General features: G+C 42.5%; 1 protein-coding gene across 9 annotated transcripts in view; it reads left to right on the forward strand.

The window, feature by feature from the left end:
• The window catches only part of MCTP1 (multiple C2 and transmembrane domain containing 1), a 548,019-nt gene that overhangs the window by 265,776 nt on the left and 261,696 nt on the right, over positions 1-20,547 (forward strand). For all 9 annotated transcript variants that reach the window (XR_004001078.1, XR_004001076.1, XR_004001077.1 and 6 more), the window contains one exon: positions 6,391-6,521. Coding sequence is in view for 6 of the 9 variants with exons in the window: in XM_030567942.1 (XP_030423802.1) it covers positions 6,391-6,521 (131 nt within the window). In the remaining 3 variants the exon portion in view is untranslated. The remainder of the gene's footprint in view (positions 1-6,390; positions 6,522-20,547) is intronic.

The raw sequence follows: 20,547 nt of genomic DNA on the forward strand, positions 1-20,547 counted from the left end.
GGGTTGGATTTCTGGGCTTGCCTGTCTCCTGTCCAAAGAGGAAGAGAGCCTGTAAGAATCCTAGTGATAAATCCAGTGGAATTTGTGGCCTTTGCTGAAGGTAGTAGTTGCCCCATAAGGAAGACTTTGGGCCAATTTCCACTCCTGCTCAATATAGAAGTTACTGCTGCTATTAAGCTATGATGGAGCAGATTGCTTTTTTTTCTCTAGAGAGGGCTTGGTTTATAGAATATATGTTGCTTCTTTTGAGTAACATCCCTCTGAGCCCAGTGCACATGTGCTTTTGATCTGAGATTTTCAGTAACAGAGCCCATTCAGTTCACACATTCACTTTAGACATCCTCATACCTTGGACTAAGGATGTCTAGAGTGGATGTGTGAGTTTCACGGACAGACCACCCTCAATTCCTTCTCAACAACCTGGTGGCCTGAGACTCAACCTTTATTATATCTAGTCCCAATTTTTTTCCTGGAGTTCACCTTTACTATAACTTAGTATAGTATAGTTTAGTCTAGTCTAGTAATTTATTTGTCATTATTAGTTGAATAAGCCCCCCTTCTATTTCTGTTGGTTTTTTTCCAAATAACACCTCTTTCATTTTTTTTTTTTGAGGGGCATCTATCAGGGATCGTTATCGCTTGTTATGCCAAGTTCCTCAGGCTTCAAGCACTGCCTTTCCAGCTGGGGTCCGTCCCAGTTAGCAAAGGTGGTTCTCCATGCCTTTACTGTTTAGAGGACACCTGTATACTATCCAAGTGTAAGATCTGTACTACTTTTAATAGCAAATCTGGAAATTGAAACAGAGAATTTGAATTTTGGCTTCTTATGGTAGAGGAAGCTCTGATACCAGCTTCAGACCTGGATTTGGAGGACGTTCTTGTACACCAACCTTCAAGTGCACTTAGTGCCCTGTCAGCCTCTGTATCAAAGTGACAGAGACCCTTGCAGTATAAGGGTGAAGGTGCCGACAAGGCTCCATGGAAGAGAAGTTCTGAGTCTCCCACCAGAGATCCTTCTTTGAAGAAATCTCAGTCACTCCAGGAGACCTCAGGTCCTGGAATAGGTACCATTGAGGCTCCCAGCAGTTCTGGTACCGGGAGCTCATCAAGGCTTTGAGTTCTTCTGACAGGCATGGTTCATGTTCAGTACCAATGAAACATGATCTGAGCAGAAAGCCCAAGAAATCAGCTTCATAGAAACCAGTACCATCTGCAGACCCCAAGCATTCTGACTCTAGAAAGCTAATAACACCCATCTTCATAGCCAAACTGGTATCCCAATCTGCTACACCGATGCACCAGAAGACATCAGAATCTTTGGTATTGTCACTGTTTGTTTGTTTTGGAGGTATATGTCTAACAATCAGCACCCTCAGATTGAGACACCAGCGAAGCAATCAACAAAATTAATATTGACCATGGCTGTTGTGGAGCCTCACTTAATCTCTGAATACATTCAGCACCACAAGATTTCAGATTCTCCAGGGGTCTTTTCGTTTCTAAAGAACTGGAGTCCGCATTGCTAATGGATACCAAGCACTTGTCAACAGTGTTCCCTCTAATTTTTCCCATGCATGTGCGGAATGAATTCTGTTATGTGCACCAGTATGGAGGTGATGTGTAACATAATTCACATGGTGGGGGTGGAGCCGACGGGTTTGGAGTTTGGGAGTGGAGCTTGGCTGGGGCGGAGCGTTGGGGTGCAGTGGGATGAGGGCTCCAATGGGTGGTGCGGCTCTGGGGTGGGGCCGGGGATGAGCGGTTTGGGGTGCAGGCTGCCCAGGGCCTACGACAGGGAGAGAGGACACCCCATAGCAGCACCTAGGCTCGGGGTCGGGGGGGAGGAGAGGCACCTCTCTCCTGGCCGTGGCAGGTCTGTGCCGGGGCTGGGTTGGGGCTGGGGGAAGGATGCCTCTCCCCAGGTCACGAAAGTCCAGGGCAGATCTGTGTTGGGGCTGGCAGGGAAAGGCGCTTCTCCCTGCCGCGGCTGGACCGTGTTGGGGCCAGCCAGGAGAGGCACCTCTCCCCACCGCAGCCCTGAGCCCCTGCGCGGGGCTTAATAGGCATCTGTGTGGCCGCACAGGTTAGAGGGAACTTAGCTTGTCAGTATCAAGATCTTCTGGGTCACTGAGATCTTATCTTTCCCTGGTGACTCTGACTTCTCCAATACCTGCTGCACATGGTAGACAACTACCTTCATCTTTAGTTCTGCCTCGCTGTTGGACTACATTAAGAATGATTTTTCTTATGCCCAGATCTCTGTCGAGGTGTCTCCTATTGTCAAACCTTAGTCCCAGATTTGGACCTTAGCATCCAAAATATGGGGGTTAGCATGAAAACCTCCAAGCTTAGTTACCAGCTTGGACCTGGTACTGCTGCCACCACCGAAAAAATTAGAGTGTTTTGGGGCACTCTGGTCCCCCCGAAAACCTTCCCTGGGGACCCGAAGACCCAAATCCCTTGAGTCTCACAACAAAGGGAAATAATCCTTTTTCCCTTCCCCCCTCCAGGTGCTCCTGGAGAGATACACGGAAGCAACCTCCGTGAATCTAAGCAGAGGGAGTCCACCCTCTGTAGTTCCAGTCCTGGAAACAAAAGCACTTTCCTCTTCACCCAGAGGGAATGCAAAATCAGGCTAGTAATCTAACACACAGAGACCTCCCCCTGACTTCTTCCTCCCACCAATTTCCTGGTGAGCTGCAGACCCAATTCCCTGAAGGTCCCCACTAAAGAAAAACTCCAACAGGTCTTAAAAGAAAGCTTTATATAAAAAGAAAAAAAAATACATACAAATGGTCTCTCTGTATTAAGGTGACAAATACAGGGTCAGTTGCTTAAAAGAATATTGAATAAACAGCCTTATTCAAAAAGAATACAATTCAAAGCACTCCAGCAACTATAGACATGTAAATACCAAAGAACAGAAACCACATAACTCACTATTTGATCTCTTTGTTCTTACACTTGGAAACAGAAGATTAGAAAACAGAAATCACTTCTTAAAGCTGAGAGAAAAGCAGGCAGACAGACAAAGACTCAGACACAAACTTCCCTCCACCCAGAGTTGAAAAAAAAATCCTGTTTCCTGATTGGTCCTCTGGTCAGGTGCTTCAGGTGAAAGAGACATTAACCCTTAGCTATCTGTTTATGACACCTATATACCATGGAGAGAACATTTCCTGGGTCACCCACCATGAGAGGAATGTGCATAAGGACCAATAACCTTATGGCCCTTCTCATTAGTATGATCAACACTGAATGTCCGCTCCTCTACCTTATGTCTCCCTCACTAGCCATATTGGGCTCTCTATCACCAGCAGTTTTTGAAAGCTCCTAGCTACTCCCATGGGGAGCATAGAAAAATCTCATGTACCATATCTTCCTCCTCAGCCTCAAGAGGAAACTTACAAGGAGCAAGAGGCTAGAGGTGAAACCCCCACCCCACCCCAATACAAATATCTCTGTCATCTCCAGAAGAAGCTGTAATGCCTCGACCACCTTCTTTGGTGGATGATTTTGAACAGTTCCAGGAACTGATTAAACATGTTGCTGACTCACTCTAGTTTCCTTAGAGGAGATCCAAGAATCAGAACATAAACTTTTGGACATTGTACATTTGACAGTCTCTGGCCAAATTGCATTGCCAGTCAATAAGGCTCTTATGGAACCTGCTAAAACCGTCTGGCAGACCCCTGTCATGGCATGGCCTATCTGTAAATGGGCAGACAAAAATATTACATGCCAGCCAAAAATTCTGAGGTTTTTGTTCTCCCACCCACAAACAAATGATTTAATCAACAAATGTGGCACACAGAACAATGCAAAAAATGAGCCTTACAACAAAGACCAAAAGTGACTTTATCTATTTGGTCACAACAGCTACTCTGCAGTGACTCTGCAATTGAGGATCACAAACTACCAAATTCAGTTGGCAAAATACAACCACACCAGTTATGGTAAATTCAACAGCTTTATTGAACTTCTCGCTGAGGAACACCTGAGAACAGTTCAGAGCCATCATAACAGAAGGTCAGTTCTTAGCAAAGACCTCATCGCAAGCCTTCCTAGATGCAGCTGACTGTGGCTCAATCCCTCTCCTCCACCGTCATGCATTGTGCATCCTGATTACAATTATCTGGTTTTCCTAAGGAGGTCCAAGACTGTGGAAGGGCCTGTCTTTTGATGGACTTATGCTCTTTTCAGAGTCCATGGATGAATCCTTACATACCTTAAAAGACTCAGAGCACACTCACGTCTCTTGGAATATATATGCCTGCATTCAAAGAAAATATAGTAGATTTCAAACCACACAGAGATCCCAAATGGTCTAGTTTTTGAAATATTATGGTTCTGTAGAGCCACCAAGAAAGAGATCAAGATATCAAAATAGAGGCACCCTAACGGAACTGTTATCACTTCCCAACTGTTGTCCTCAGCCATGATAATGGTCTGGTTGAAGGTCCGGGAATATCCTCTTTTTGAAAATACCCACTTTTAACCCTTTGGAGATAAGTTTTCCCATTTTCAACCTTTCTGGGAACAGATTATTTCCAACAAATGGGTTTTGGAGGTTATAACATGGGTTACTCCAACCATCTTATCTCCAACCCTTTTCAGGGGCCCATCTCACAAACTGTAGTTGAGACGGGAAGTCATCTCTCTTCTAGTCACAGTGGCCATAGAACCAGCTCCAATCCAGCACAAGGGGAAGCGCTTCTATTCCAAGTTATGTTTGGTTCCAAAAAAAGTATGGGAAATGGAGACCAATATTAGATCTTCGGCTCCTGTATGCCTTTGTGAAATCACAGAATTTCAAGATGGTGTCTCGTGCAGCTACATTTCAATCATTAGATTTCAGGGATTGGTTTGCAACCCTCGACCTTCAGGATGTATATTTTCATGTTGCTATTCATGCCTCTCGCAAGAGATTAGTCAGTCAGGATCACTTCCAATATCAAGTGCTTCCCTTTGGCCTCTCCTCTCTCTACCAGAGGTATCTTCTGAATTCCATATCAGCCGGGTTGTTTATCTTCCAGTCTTTTTTCCAAAACCACACCAGACCACAGAGGAACTCATCCTCCATGCTCTGGATGTCAGAAGGGCATTAGCCATCTATCTGGACGGAACCAAGACTTTTAGAAAGTCTCCATGTTTTGTTTAATTTACAGACAAATCCAAAGTTTCCAATCAGAGACTCTCAAAAGTGGATCTCTGGGTGAGGCTGCCAACATTCAACTTCCTGTAAGTTGTTAGCCCATTGTACAAGATTCCAGTCTGCTTCCATGGCAATCTTGAGAGAGGCCATCTGGTCTTCAGTATATACGTTCTCCAAACTCTATGCTGTGGTTCACAATGCCAGATCATATGCTTTGCTTGGTAATACAGTACTATCTTTAGTGTTGGACTCGACTCTGAAGCTCCCTCCATCTTCCAGTGATACTGCTTGGGAGTCATCTAAAGTGGAGCACTCAAAGGAACACTATTTGAAGAAGGAGAGTTTACTCATCTTATGCAGTAACTGGATTTTCAAGATGTGTATCCCTATGGATGCTCCACTGTCTGCCCTCCTTGCCTGTGCTTCAGAGTTGTCTCAAGGAAATTCATGGTGGAGAAGGAACTGAGGGCAGTTTGCCTGTGCTGCTCTATGTAGCCTTAGTGCGAGGCATAAGGATGGTCTGGAGCCCATGTGTGGGCCGAACAGGCACGGCTAATTAAAATCTCTGCTCAAAGGTGCATGAGGCGCAGGCATACCTGAAGTTGAACACCCCCAGGGACACACATCTTGAAGAACAGCAGTTACTGCACAATAACCTCTTCTCAGAGATAACTAGAGTAAAAATCACTATTGAAGCTGTCTGCTTCAACCTGAATTCATTTACATCTTCTCCTGTAATTAAAAATAAACAACAAATTAGCTTGGTAAATTCATTTTCCCTACCCCTACAACCTCAAACATTATAATGGCAAGAAAAAGAGGAGGAGATCATGCAAAGCTGGTTAACTGCAGTTGCTGGTTAAATGCTTTCCATTTCAGTTTGTCATTTTCAGGTAGCCTTTTTGGTTTTGCTTTAGAAAGACAACTTTGTCACTTTCCTGTCACTCAAGTTGAGGAATCATTACTCTAGAGAAAAATGGTTCAGTTCTCAGGGCAAATTCATTGTTTTACAGACTTTCTGTGGTGATGAACTGAGAGATTCTGGAGGTTGGTACTATGTCCAACAGGGACATGAGGTTGTTCAGTAGCCTTATATTTTTTCCTTTTAAAAAATCACGACTAAAACAATAATTATATAAATTAGACTTTCTGGGCAGCATCTAAAGATTAATTTCACTGTTCAGGAAGAACATGGCTGCACAATGCAATAATGACTTTCTTTACTCTCCTTTCAGATTGTGCCAAAAACTTTAAATCCTCAGTGGAGGGAGCAGTTTGACTTTCATCTCTATGAAGAGCGTGGTGGAATTATTGATATTACTGTGTGGGACAAAGATGCTGGCAAAAGGGATGATTTTATTGGCAGGTGTGTGCTGTTACAACCTACTAGTACTCTGGAGATAAGAGCATATGATTACAATGAGTCTTGTTGTTGTTAAAACTATTTCTTATAACCATTTGTCCTTGTACGTTTTCCTGCATTTATGACAGTTCTTGCTGTAATGCTGACAAAATAATTATTTGCTTGACCAGTAGGTGGCAGATTTTACCTATTCATAGACGTAGATTTTCAAACGTGGACATATTGTATTTAGAAGTATAATCAAGATGCAGGAGGTTCCATGCTGCAATGTTTTCAGAGTTGGGGTTAGAGGTGAAAGAAATATCATGAATTACAAAATGCTTGTAAGACTAAAACACATCCTCATTTTTAATCTACTGTGTGGGTGAAATGAAAATCTTAAAGCACTGCACACAACTTTTTTTGCAATAAAATATGATCACTGATGTAATTAATTCTCAAGGGACTCAGTATTTGGGATCTTTTCTCAGAGTTCAGGAAATGATATAAATCTGAATCACCAAGCTCAAACTGTTTTACTGTGGTAGGTCATGGTAAATACAGCCCATTTGTATCAGCTCGTAATAGAAAAAAGTCTCAAAACTATTAAATGTGTGTAGCTACTGTGAAAACTTAACTTTATTGAGAAGTTCAAATATTCAGTTACATCATATGAAGTTACAGCACATTCTGGTAAATTGTATTAATCCTATTTCTTCTGGGTAGTTATCTGTCAGAGTAGAATATTAAAAACTTGTAGATGCTATGACTAGTACATTGATGCTTTGTAATCAGTAGAATTAGCCTTTGTTGAAAGTACATATTCATGAATGGAATTCCTATGAACTAAGCTATATATTTTCCATGGCAATGTGTTAATCTTTCCCCCTCTATGCTTATGTTTAGAGTAGCACCTTTGTTTACCATACTAGATGATGGGGCAGACTGGTCATAATCAGGGGCGGCTCTAGACATTTCGTCGCCCCAAGCACGACGTCATGCCGCATGGGGTGCTCTGCCAGTCGCTGTTCCCGCGGCTCCGGTGGACCTCCCGCAGGCGTGCCTGCGGAGGGTCCACTGGTCCCACAGCTTCGGTGGAACCTTCTCCTGGAGACAGCCTTTTATAGAATGTGAAGAATCAGAATAGATTTAAATCTTTTTGGTGTATAAGAGGCTTAATGGCAATCAGTTTTTAAAAATATATATTCATTGGAATTGTATTTTATATGACAAATTGGAGAAATGGTCTGAGGTAAACAGGATGAAATTCAATAAAGATAAATGCAAAGTGCTCCACTTAGGAAGGAACAATCAGTTTCACACATACAGAATGGGAAGAGACTGTCTAGGAAGGAGTGTGGCAGAAAGAGATCTAGGGGTCATAGTAGACCACAAGCTTAATATGAGTCAACAGTGTGATACTGTTGCAAAAAAAGCAAACGTGATTCTGGGATGCATTAATAGGTGTGTTGTAAACAAGACACGAAAAGTCATTCTTCCGCTTTACTCTGCGCTGGTCAGGCCTCAGCTGGAGTATTGTGTCCAGTTCTGGGCACCGCATTTCGAGAAAGATGTGGAGAAATTGGAGAGGGTCCAGAGAAGAGCAACAAGAATGATTAAAGGTCTTGAGAACATGACCTATGAAGGAAGGCTGAAGGAATTGGGTTTGTTTAGTTTGGAAAAGAGAAGACTGAGAGGGGACATGATAGCAGTTTTCAGGTATCAAAAAGGGTGTCATCAGGAGGAGGGAGAAAACTTGTTCACCTTAGCCTCCAATGATAGAACAAGAAGCAATGGGCTTAAACTGCAGCAAGGGAGATTTAGGTTGGACATTAGGAAAAAGTTTCTAACTGTCAGGGTAGTTTAACACTGGAATAGATTGCCTAGGGAAGTTGTGGAATCTCCATCTCTGGAGATATTTAAGAGTAGGTTAGATAAATGTCTATTAGGGATGGTCTAGACAATATTTGGTCCTGCTACGAGGGCAGGGGACTGGACTCGATGACCTCTCGAGGTCCCTTCCAGTCCTAGAGTCTATGAATCTATGATACCCTTTATCTGGGATTAATATATGTGTACGTTTTGTCCCTGTCTCATCTGCAGTGAGGGGCTATAATAATAACTTTAGTTTGGTAGAGTAGCTGAATGGGTCTATCCTATGTGAGTACCTACCATGCCTCCCACCCACTTCTCAAATTTTCAGTCATGTGCTTTGTGCTTACTGCCATGCTGCCACTCGTATTTGGGAGGAGTTTCCTGTTAACATCTGCAGAGCTACCTCACAATCCTCCTTAAAACTCTCCTTTGCTGTGATGTCCACAAAAAAAATTTGACAACTATTAGGTCACTGGTACACTGATACCCCTGCCTATCATACCGATCAATGCTGTATCTTTTTTTCCTTGTACTCACCTGTTTGTCTTTATCCAGCTGTCATCTCTTGTCTTATGCTTAGATTGTAAACTCTTTGGGAGAGGAATACTGTCTTTTTGTTTGTACAACATCTGGCACAGAGGGGTTCTGGTCCATGACTGGGGCTCCTTGGCACTTTGTTAATATAAATAATAAGGGTGACATGAGATCTTTTGCTTCCAGTGTCAGAAGAGGTGATATGCTTAGGATCTAGAAGGGAAATTGAAAACTGTTTCCTGCTTATTTGGGTGATTGGGCATCTTTCCTTTTATCTTAAATAAATAAATAAATAAGGACCTCTTACCACCTTGAATAATTCTCAAGCACTAGCAAGTCTCTTCTAGGGGTAAATTTGTATATAATACAAATCTAAGACTCCATCTTGAGTGATTGCCATATCTGACTAAAGTTTGGTGAGGAAGAAACCATGTTTTATTATGATGAATGAGTTTCCACTAATGGAAAAAAATAGAACAAATAGAGGAGAGAAATAGGAAAAAAGATATTCATTCATTATTTAGGGAACATGTCTCATCTTTGATCCACAGAGCAGTTCTCTATTGCACATTTTGCATTCATTCTGCTTGCAGAGAACTCATGAATGTCAGCAGAAATTGTGAGGAATAAAAGCAGAATATGCAAAAAAAAAAAAAAAAGTGTTGCTTTGTGGACCTCAAGAAAGATAGTGTATGTTAGTGTCACAAATCCAGCTGGTGTCTCCTGTCCAGCTACCCACTGGACTGCTGAGAGGGGAATCCAATCCTGTGGATCCCCAAGTATTTAAGCTTCCCTATGTCTCAGCAGGCTGCCTGCACTGTTTCCTCCCTAGGCCTCTCTGGCACATATCCTGAACACTGACTCTGTCTGCTATGTCTTCATAGAAATGGACTTAGCTCCCAGAACCAATGCTGACTCCCCTACCATGATGCCCCAGTTGCTTACACACCCTGCTACAGAATCCCATTCCAGTTGTGAATCTGCTGGTTTACAATTTAATTCTCTCCTGAGACACACAGCAGTTGTGAAGCATTTAACTTGCAGAAACACTGCCCAGAGTCTAGCCCCTTAACTGCTTTTCTACTGACTCTCATAAAGCACAAATAAGTACAGATCATACAAACAATAAGCATCTTACAATGTCCCTCATTAGCACACCTTTCCCCTGTGAGTTCTTGCGCATACCATGTGTGTCCAGGGAGGCAAGCAGGCTCCCTTCCCTCTCACTGACTGTTACTTGCTGGGTCTTTTCTCATATACTGGAGAAAATGCCCCCTGAGTAGAACAACTTCTCTTTTAAAACTTTCAAATACTTTGTTCAGTCTCTTGCTGGATCAGAGGCCCCCTGCCAGGTGACTTTGTTGACAAGGCGAGCTCCCTCCTGCTAAACCAGTTGTTCTGAGAAAGGACCAGTCCTTTGTCCAGAGTGAATAGATTTCTAGTGACTGGGTACTTAGTCAGCTATCCTCTGTTGTCAACACTGTATGGCTACATCTTGGGACTACAGCCCAACATGGAGGCAAAGGATAACAGATAAGGCTACCAAAAAACATGCTCAAAATGGACTGTGGAGCTTGGGGTGTTTTATTTTTCTCTCTCTGTGTGTGTCTCCATCGACACAGTATATTTTTGATTTTTGGAAACCCTGTTCTCCAGGCCTCAACATTATTTGAATTCTTTCCTTGTCACCCAACATGGGACTAGAATCATAGAATATCAGGGTTGGAAGGGACGTCAGGAGGTTATCTAGTCCAACCCCCTGCTCAAAGCAGGCCCAATCTCCAACTAAATCATCCCAGCTAGGGTTTTGTTAAGCCTGACTTTAAAAACCCCTAAGGAAAGAGATTCCACCACCACCCTAGTTAACCCAGTGCTTCACCACTCTCCTAGTGAAAAAGTTGTTCCTAATATCCAACAAGGATGAGATTTGGATAATCGAGCAGAGATGCCTGGGCTACAGAGGAGGCCACTCTGCTGCTGAAGACTCCTGCGTGGCAGCGCAGGTAGACCTTGGCAGCCCTGCTGTCACAGGAGTGAACGAGCGGAGCTCTGACAGTGCATCTGCAGACGGTTCCTGTGCTGCCGCAAGGCTAATGAATCATGGCCAGGGATCGGGTGTCTACTCTGACCTGCCAGGACTCCTGTCTCCTGGTGGTGCTAGAGTCTTGTCTGCACAAGTTGAACCAGTTTAGCTTATATCACTTACCTTGTGCCTGCAATAATTGAAATGGCAGATGTGTCAGGGCACTGCCTTCTTGATTATCCAAGTAAAATCTCTGTCTGGCATGCTACTCAGCTAACCATGAGAGAGAGAGAGAGAGAGAGAGAGAGAGAGAGAGAGAGAGAGTGCGTGTGGGGGTGTGTGTGTGTGTGTGTGTGTGTTTACAGATGCTCTCCTGGTTACCTGAGTAACATGCCAGATACAGATTTTATTCGGATATCTATAGATGTAGATATTCGTGTGTGTGTAAGTGTGTAAAATCTCTCTCTCTCTCTCTAATCTCCCATAGAATTTATAAATAGTACAGACGTATTCCCAAATTATCACAGTTCACACATAAGATTCCCCCCCCCCCCAAAGCTTTATTCTAGAATTTTTTCCTCCGATTTAATCAATGAATCCTCACATCACTGTCATTTTCTGCCTGGTAAAACAAAATTGGACCAGAAACCCTTCACAAAGGGACAGTAGGGGAAATTAATATTGGGGAAATTAGGTTTAGGTTTTGTAATGACCCAACCACTCCCAGTCTTTATTCAGGTCTAATCTGATGGTGTCCAGTTTCCAAATTTCCTCCTACTGTTACTCTCACCTTCTTGTCAACTGTCTGAAATGGGCCACTCTCTTACCACTTCAAAAGTTTATTTTTCCTCCCTTGGTATCCTGCTGTTAGTTGGATTGTCTTGTTAGACTGATCTCACACTTGGTAAGGCAACTCCCATCCTTTCGTGTATTTATACCTGTTCCTGTATTTTCCATTCTGTGCATCTGGTGAAGTGGGTTCTAGCCCATGAAAGCTTATGCACAAATAAATTTGTTAATCTCTAAGGTGCCACAAGGACTACTCATTGTTTTTGCTGATAAACATAATTTGAATGTCCAGATCATGCAGTTGGCGAATAAACTAAATAGTCACAGATTTACCATAACTGGGAGTAAATGTTTTCTATTTCCTTGTTGAGTCAGAAAATAGACTAGTTTGATTAAAAACCATATACTGTAGAAAGTTTAGGCAGCTAATATTAAGCAGCTACTGTTAAGATAAAAAAATCAAATTAAGGTGAAATGATTTTAATCTCCATGTAGTTATTTAGCTTTCTTATCACCTGCATGTTTGAAGGCGATCCTGACTCTGTCACCTTCACAATAATCAGCTAATAAATCCTTATGATTTTTATACCTTTATGCATATCAGTAATTGGAACAAATTGGCTGCTGACAGCTGCCATAAATTGCCAAGAATGAGTGCTGTCAGACAAGAAGTTATTTCTGTGAACGTGCAGGATAAGTAAATCCCATGTCATGCAATTTTATTCAGCTGAAGTTATTTGCAATCCAATACAGCAGGACTTATAACATTATTTATTAGTGGGAAAATGCATGTTTATCTTCAAAATGACATTGATTTTTGCTCACATTTTATGCTAGGGGATTAGTCTTGACTATCTATATCTATGTATCTAGTTAATAGTAAGAGCGTGTTTGCGTATTTTCATCAGTATCTGAGAGACTTCACTACCTTCCAAAATTGATGCAAGCTGTGAGTGGAACACCTTGTCTTGTATATTCATTACACTACATATTGTTTATATTTGTTGGGAGAAGTTTCCTTTTTCATATTTTTGTCTCTGAATATCATTATAATTGTATGTGTGTATTCCACATATTTCTTTGACTTCACTTCTTGCTAAAATGAATGTCATGAAAACATAAGGTTAAAAACATTGGAAAATTAGTTATTCAATTTTCAATTTTTGACACCGTCTGTTATGGTTTGTTTACATAATCTTTTTCACAGTAAGTAAGCTGTAGAGGTTCTGTTAGCACACACATGAATAAAAGCAGAATGAGAACTGTACTGTTGCATTATTACTCTGAAAGCACAATGGTATACTTGTCAGGGAGCTCTAAACTGAAGAGGTGGGATTTTGTATATAAAACATTTATATCTCAGTTTTCTTTTTCTTTTTCTTTTTAATTGAACGATGCTACTAATCTTTGCATCAGTTCTCTAAGATGCACCTACATCTCCCATTGTTTTCATGTACTCAGCAACTCTCACGATTTGTCCTTCAAGATATTCCAAATCATATACATAGTTATAGTATGAAAGCTAAAGAGCCATTAAAGTTGTAAGACAAAAAATAGTGAACTGGATTATATTTTGGCTCACAAATCTGCAACAGTAGCTATTCATTAAGTTTGTAGAGCCAGCTTCTTTTGTGCCTTTCTCTACCAACTTTTTTTTAGGGGGATGGGGTCAAAATTTACTCCACTGCATTAAGCTAAGGGGAGTAAAAATGAAAAGACTGGCATAGGTGTCAGGAACACAACAGCGAATGGGGGAAATGAGAGCAGAGATATTAGGTGGAAGAAGATTATGAAGAGTTATGTGAGGATGAGGTTCCTTTGTGAGGAAATTAGGCTTGGCCTCATACAGGGAAGATGGACTTTGAGAACCAGGGTGAGGCAGACTGGGACACGCATTCTTTGAAAAGCAAACTGAGTCCAGGCTGGGTCCCAAGAGCTCCTGGGCTTGTTAAAAGAATGTAAGCAGGATCATTTCTTTTCCTGTAGCTCAAGAGGAAAGTCGATCCATGGGAATTTACCAGCTTTACTATACTGATATAATCTAAACCAAAAAAAGGGACACACTTACTATGAATGAGTGTCTACGCAAGGATTTGTACTGGTATAGTAATGGTGGTAAATTGTAAAATCATTTTCTCTAATGTTTGGTTCCACTTGCGAAATGAACCTGCTTGTTTTAAGAAGGATGTTTGTCACTGTATGGTGATAGTCATAGACTCCCTAAGGAAAGAGATGCAAGTGTCCAGTTGGATCGGCACTGTAACAAGCAGTGGGAATAGATAGGGCGCTAGACCCAGATCCTGGACTAAGAGTGGGAGAATTGCAAAATTCAACCCCTAACAGGTAAGGGGAGGCCTAACACCTAAGGGAGCACATTCAGAGAGCAGAAAGGGGACAGATGTACAAGCAGCACTGTAACCATGAGCACAGCTCTAGTGGTTTTATGCTCTTCTGCTCCCTGTCCTTCCCCAAGCCTGTCTGTATCCTCCCCCACTTCCAGGCTCCTGCCCCTTTCCTCCTATCCTTCCCCTCCTCAGCTGCATCAATATACCCACCAGGATTTGCACAGCTCTGCTGATATCCAACCCTGCCTGCCTTTGTATCCCTCCCCGTGTGCTGCCACCCTCCCAGCTTCTGTCTCTCACTACTTCCCACTCCCCCCACCCGTATGCCACATCCTCATCCAGTTACTGTCCCACCTCCCCGTCTCCTTCTCACCCATTTGCATTCTAAGTCAGGCTACTTACTTCTTGCTGCTTGTTTAACAGTAAGGGGAGCATTGGAAGAACAATCTCCCTGCTCTTAATTATTCTGCCTGATACCACAGCAGCCTGGAGCAGCAACTGAAGGGACAGTCCTGTTCAGCCTCTGCAGCCTCAGAATAGAACATTCTCAGTCACTTTGTGGGGATGGTGTATGTGTAGTCCAAACAGTACTTAAGAACTGTGAGGAAAAAAATGGAGAGGTGCAGTAAGGAACTGCAGAAATGATTTTGGGGCTGGAGAAAATATCTTACAGTTAGAGACTGAAGGAGATCACTCTATTTAACCTAACAAAAAAGTAAATGTAGATGTGAGTCGATTCTGGCGTATAAACACCTTCATGTGCAGACAATACTAGGGAACTAAAGGGCTCTCTTAACCTATCAGAGAAAGACTTAGGGTGTAACACTGCACCCCATGTACTTCATAGTGTAGTATTATGATATAATTATGATGCATTTTGTACAAGATACGTCGTGTCAGGTGTCTATGGAAAAGTTATGATTTGCTGAATATGATTATTCCAGTTGTATACAAAAATTATACACGTATCTGAACTTATGAATATTTACAAGGTGTTTGTATTTCAAATGTGCTTACTCTGGGAACACCCACAGCTAGCCTTTCAGGTACAGCAATGAAGAACCTAAACATTGATGATGGCCCATCAGCAGAGACCATGATCTATGGAAGAGCTTAGCCTTGCTGTAAACATTTCAGCCAGCTTGTAAGTAATGGCTGCTATGACTCAGCAAGGGCATGTGACCAGACCACATGATACTGAACTTCAGTTTAGTACCTGTATTTTTCCACAAACTGGGCTTGGAACTGAGTTTGGAGCAAAGGGTTCCTGCCATATGGTAAAGCTATATAAAGTGGGGTGTGACATCATCACTCCTCACACAAGGAAACTCTTGGAAACACCTGAGGAACAAAGATTGAACTTGGGCTAAAGGGATTTCTAGCCTGTATAAGGAAACCTGGTAACCTGCTTGTATCATCAGACTGGGTGATAAATTGCTAATTCATATCTAATCTACCTAGTATGTTAGGCTTAGCTTGCATTTTGTTTATTTGCTAGGTAATCTGCTTTGATCTGTTTACTATCACTTATAATTAAGGCTGCAAATTTGTCGAGGAGGTCTCAGAATTCACAGATTCCGTGAATTTCTGGGACCTTTGTGACTTGTGCAGCAGCTGGTGCAGCTGGCCTTGGGGGCTGCCTGAGTAGCTCAGGCATCCCCAGTGCCAGCCGCACTGGCTGCTGCTGGGACAGTCTCAAGCCACTGTGCCCTCCTTCTCCCCCAGTAGCAGCAGGAGTTTGGGTGTGGGAAGGGCCTCAGCTCTAGTGGTTTTATGTGTGTGGGAAGGGGTTTGGGGCAGAGGTAGTGCACAGAGCTGCCTGGCTGCGCCTCCCACTAACACCCACAATTCAATGTCTTTCTATGGTGCCCTAGCATCAAAGAGAAACCTGCCATTGATGGCTCCTTCATCCCGAAAGGACTGTGCTGCCTCCAGTACCACACCAGCACCATGCACTCTGGCACCAATCTTGGCAATGAGACCTTTGGTTACAACCAATTTTGCCTCTAGTACGAAGTATCAACTACTTGGCATTAACCTTCACTCTGGTACTGGATTTCTTGGCACTGGAGGTCCTGGTGCCACTATCTTTCATGGTATCAGACAACTTATCCATGAGTCCAGTACCAGTGTCTCTTGTCCTAGACCTCTTGTAAGATGCCATTTTGAAGCAACCATCTGTTTTGCTTCACTTTATCTCATACCATGCAGACTCAGTACTCCAAATAAGACTCCTAGAGGAGACTTACTCTTCCTCGTTGTCCTCACCAGAACACCCCACTCTCTACACTCGAGTGACCCATTGGGAGTCCAGTAGGGGATCCAAAGAACATTAAACTGAGCAACAAAGGAGACTGGTGGTCTCCAGAGAGCATCCTTTGTGGTGCCCTCCTGTATGTCTGCCATCACAGTTTGCCTACCAACTGTGACCATACTGGTCTCCTTGGTGCACGAATCCTTATTGCAGGAGAGCCACTTCTATTGTGTCTCTTCCAGGATTTCCTTCACCTAGGAAGCAATTGCAGCCTCCTTCAACTACCCAAATTCCTCAGCCCCAACTTGTAGAGGATGAGAAGTACTTCAGTGGGGGAGACTGTCACCTCCCCAGATCAGGAGCCTCTGCCTCTTATGGGGCTTCCTTTTTGTCACCTAATATGGTGGTTAATCCACCTCTTGAAGAGGATCACAGACATCTTTGATATTCCTCCTGAGATAATACAGTAGAAACACCATGGACTGTTGGAAATCTCCACACAGTAACATGGGGCAGAATAACTGTGCCCATTAATGAGAATCTTCTCAAGTCTGCCCAGGTGACCTGGCATATTTCCACTTCCATTTCACCCACCTCAGAGAGCGGACAGAAAGTAGCAATTCCCTGAGAAGTGATATGAGTACTTTTTCCTAGCACCCTACCGCTGGCTTTCTAGTGGTCGAATCAGCTTAGTGTAAGTCCAAACAGCAGGGAAACCCTAGAAGCAGTCCTCATAACAAGGATCCAAAAAGACTGGTCTCTTTCAAGGTCTGTTTCTCCATCAGCCTCCATATGAGGGTAGAAAATTTTCAAGCTTTGCTTTCCAAATATGACTTTCTAGTTTTGGAGTCTCTCCAGCATCACAGATTACCACAGAAGCAACAGGAACGTCTGAAGACTCTGAGGGTGGAGGAACACCTGACCACCAGGACCTCCTTGTAAGCCACCCTTGCCACCTCTGATACAGAGGACCATCCACTATTGCTTTGAGATGTGCTTCCTGCTGTCATAACTTTACTACTCAGGTCTGAACCTTAGAGTTCAGAACATGAGAAGCTAGCATGAAACCTCCAAACTTAATTACCAGCTTGGATCTGATATCGCTGCCACCAATCAGGAATTTTAGGGCCTGATACCCTCTGGTCCCCCCCCAAACCTTCCCAGGGGACCCCAAGACCCAGATTTCTTGAGTCTCACAACAAAGGGGAATAAACCATTTCCTTTCCCCTTTTTACCTCCTCCCAGATTTCCCCACCCTGGGGACCCTAGGATACTCCCTGCTTCAAGTCCTTGAAACACAAGTACCGAGAGCTCTAATCTCTCTTCCCCCCTCACCCAGAGGGTATGCAAAGTCAGGCTTAGTAAATCTAACACAAAGAGATTTTCCCCCTCCCTTTGTTTCTTAGCCTTAACCAGTGAAAAACACTCAAACAGGTCTTAAAAAGAAAGCTTTATATAAAAAGAAAGAAAAAGGACATAAAATGGTCTCTGTATCAAGGTGACAATATACAGGGTCAGTTGCTTAAAGGAAAAAAATGAATAAACAACCTTATCCAAAAAGAATACAATTTAACACATTCCAGCAACTACACACATGTAAATACAAAAATATATATATAAACCTATTGTCTTACTATCCTTGTACTTACAACTTGGAAACAGAAGATTAGAAAGCCTGGAGATTCCTGTGGTCACTCTCAGAGCCCAGAAAGAGAACAGACCAAGAACAAAGGACTCACACCCAAAACTTCCCTCCACCCAGATTTGAAAAAGTCTTGTTTCCTGATTGGTCCTCTGGTCAGGTGTTGTTTGTTACCCCTTTCCAGGTGAAAGAGACATTAACCCTTAGCTATCTGTTTATGACACCTGCCTCTAGGTATCTGGGATCCTGTGGGAAGTCCAAATTGCTATAGAGGACCTCCCATTTGAAGAAACCACCATATGCACCAGTATTAAAGGCAAAGCGCTCCACACTTTTAAGAACACTAAGGTGACACTTTTTAGTCACGGGATCTGTGACGGTGCCCCCCATAAGGCTTTATGGCGGGGTAGGCAACCTATGGCATGTGTGCCGAAGGCGGCATGCAAGCTGATTTTCAGTGGCAGTCACATTGCCCGGGTCTTGGCCACTGGTTCGGGAGCTCTACATTTTAATTTAATTTTAAATTAAGTTTCTTAAACATTTTAAAAACCTTATTTACTTTACATACAACAATAGTTTAGGTATATATTATAGACTTCTAGAAAGAGAACTTCTAAAAATGTTAAAATGTATTACTGGCACGCAAAACCTTAAATTAGAGTGAATAAATGAAGACTCGGCACACCACTGCTGAAAGGTTGTTTTATGGAAATGTGGTTATGAATGTATGTATGATATAACTGGAATACGTTTAATGCTACATATTTCATATAACATATCTGTGTAAAGGTTATCTACTGAATACATTCCTCCTGTTTGTATGCATGTATCATTTTTGTACTTGAAGTTAGGAATATTGGCTGTAAACTTGCTTGATTTCTATTGAGAAAAGAATGTGCAAATTAAATGCCCAATCAAGAACCACTTAAGGCAACGATGAACTCTTAAGACACCAATCCACATCGAAGCTTTCCCAGGAATGTGGCTTGGCTGGTAAGAAACTCAGTCGTACATGGACATGTGACTTTCCCATGTGACTCTGAAACACCATCTTGGAGCTGGACTTTGCATAGGAGAGAGAGGGGGGTCTCCCCCCCCCCACAAGGGAAAGTCTATTAAAGCCTGTGAGAGACCCCTCCATTTTGTCTTCAACTGGCTAAAAAGATAGCTTCTCCACCTCCAAGGATACCTGAAAGAAACTGGAACAAAGGAAAGTAACTACAGGGGGTGTGAGTGATTGCTGGACCCAGATTAGAAGACTTACTGGAACTGGTGAGGCTTTATCTGTATTCAGTTTTCTTAGTCATAGACTTGCATATTCTATTTTATTTTACCTGGTAATTCACTTTGGTCTGTCTGTTATTACTTGGAACCACTTAAATCCTACTTTCTTTATTTAATAAAATCACTTTTTAGTTATTAATTAACCCAGAGTATGTATTAATACCTGCGGATGGGGGGGCAAACAGCTGTGCATCTCTCTCTATCAGTGTTAGAGTGTGAACAAAATGGATTTTTGGGAGGTTTAGACCCCGTTGGCAGTTGGGCATCTGAGTGTTAAAGACAGGAACACTTCTGTAAATTGCTTCCAGTTAAGTCTGTAGCGTTGGGACAAGTGGTTCAGACCATGGGTCTGTGTCAGAACAGACTGGCATGTCTGGTTCAGCAAGACAGGGGTGCTGGATTCGCAGGCTGGCAGGGAAAGCAGAGGAATTAGTAGTCTTGGCACATCAGTTGGCAGTTCCCAAGGAGGGTTCCTGTGATCCAACCCATCACAGGATCTATATGTTTCTTCATCATAGCGAAAATGAGCTGCCGAGACAGCAGCCCTCCTTCAAGCCCAGACCTCAGCCACAGACATTGTTCAAATTCAGGGAGCAAACAAGCGCCCCTGTCACAAATAGAAGTGCTTGTGAGTTACCCAACCCCACCAGCTCTGAATTTTAAAATATATTTTCTTTTTTAAAAGACTTGGGATATTAAATGAAAAAGCCAACATTGATGCATTTTTAAAATTGAAATACTAGGCACTCAAAAGCCAGGAAATTCCATATTATTCCATACCACTAACTCTGCCAAACTGCATATAGTCTACTATACACTACCAGAACAGGAAGAAAAGGTGGATGAGGCATTTCATATAACAATTTGAACAAATAACAGAAATATTCAGAACACAAGACCTGGTAGTAATGGGGGACTTTAACTACCTAGTTGTATGGCAAAACACAAAATTTCCAGTAAGTTATTGGAATTTATTGGTGGAGTGTTTTAGTTTATAAAGTGCAGAAAGTAACCAGGGGGATAGCAATTTTAGACTTGATTCTGACCAACAAGGAGGAGTTGGTAGCAAATCTGAAGGTTGAAGGCAATTTGGGTGAAAGTGATCATGAAAGAATAATTTATATGGTCCTAAGGAAAGGAAGGAGTGAGAACAACAGAATAAGGACAATGCACTTAAAAAGAAGCAGACTTCAACAAACTCAGAGAATTAATAGTCAAGGTCCTAAGGGAAGAAAATCTAAGGGAAAAAGGAGTTCAGGAGAGCTGGCAGTTTCTCAAGGAGACAATATTAAAGGCACAACTGC

Source organism: Gopherus evgoodei, chromosome 6 (assembly GCF_007399415.2).
Source record: "Gopherus evgoodei ecotype Sinaloan lineage chromosome 6, rGopEvg1_v1.p, whole genome shotgun sequence".
Taxonomy (NCBI): Eukaryota; Metazoa; Chordata; order Testudines; family Testudinidae; genus Gopherus; species Gopherus evgoodei.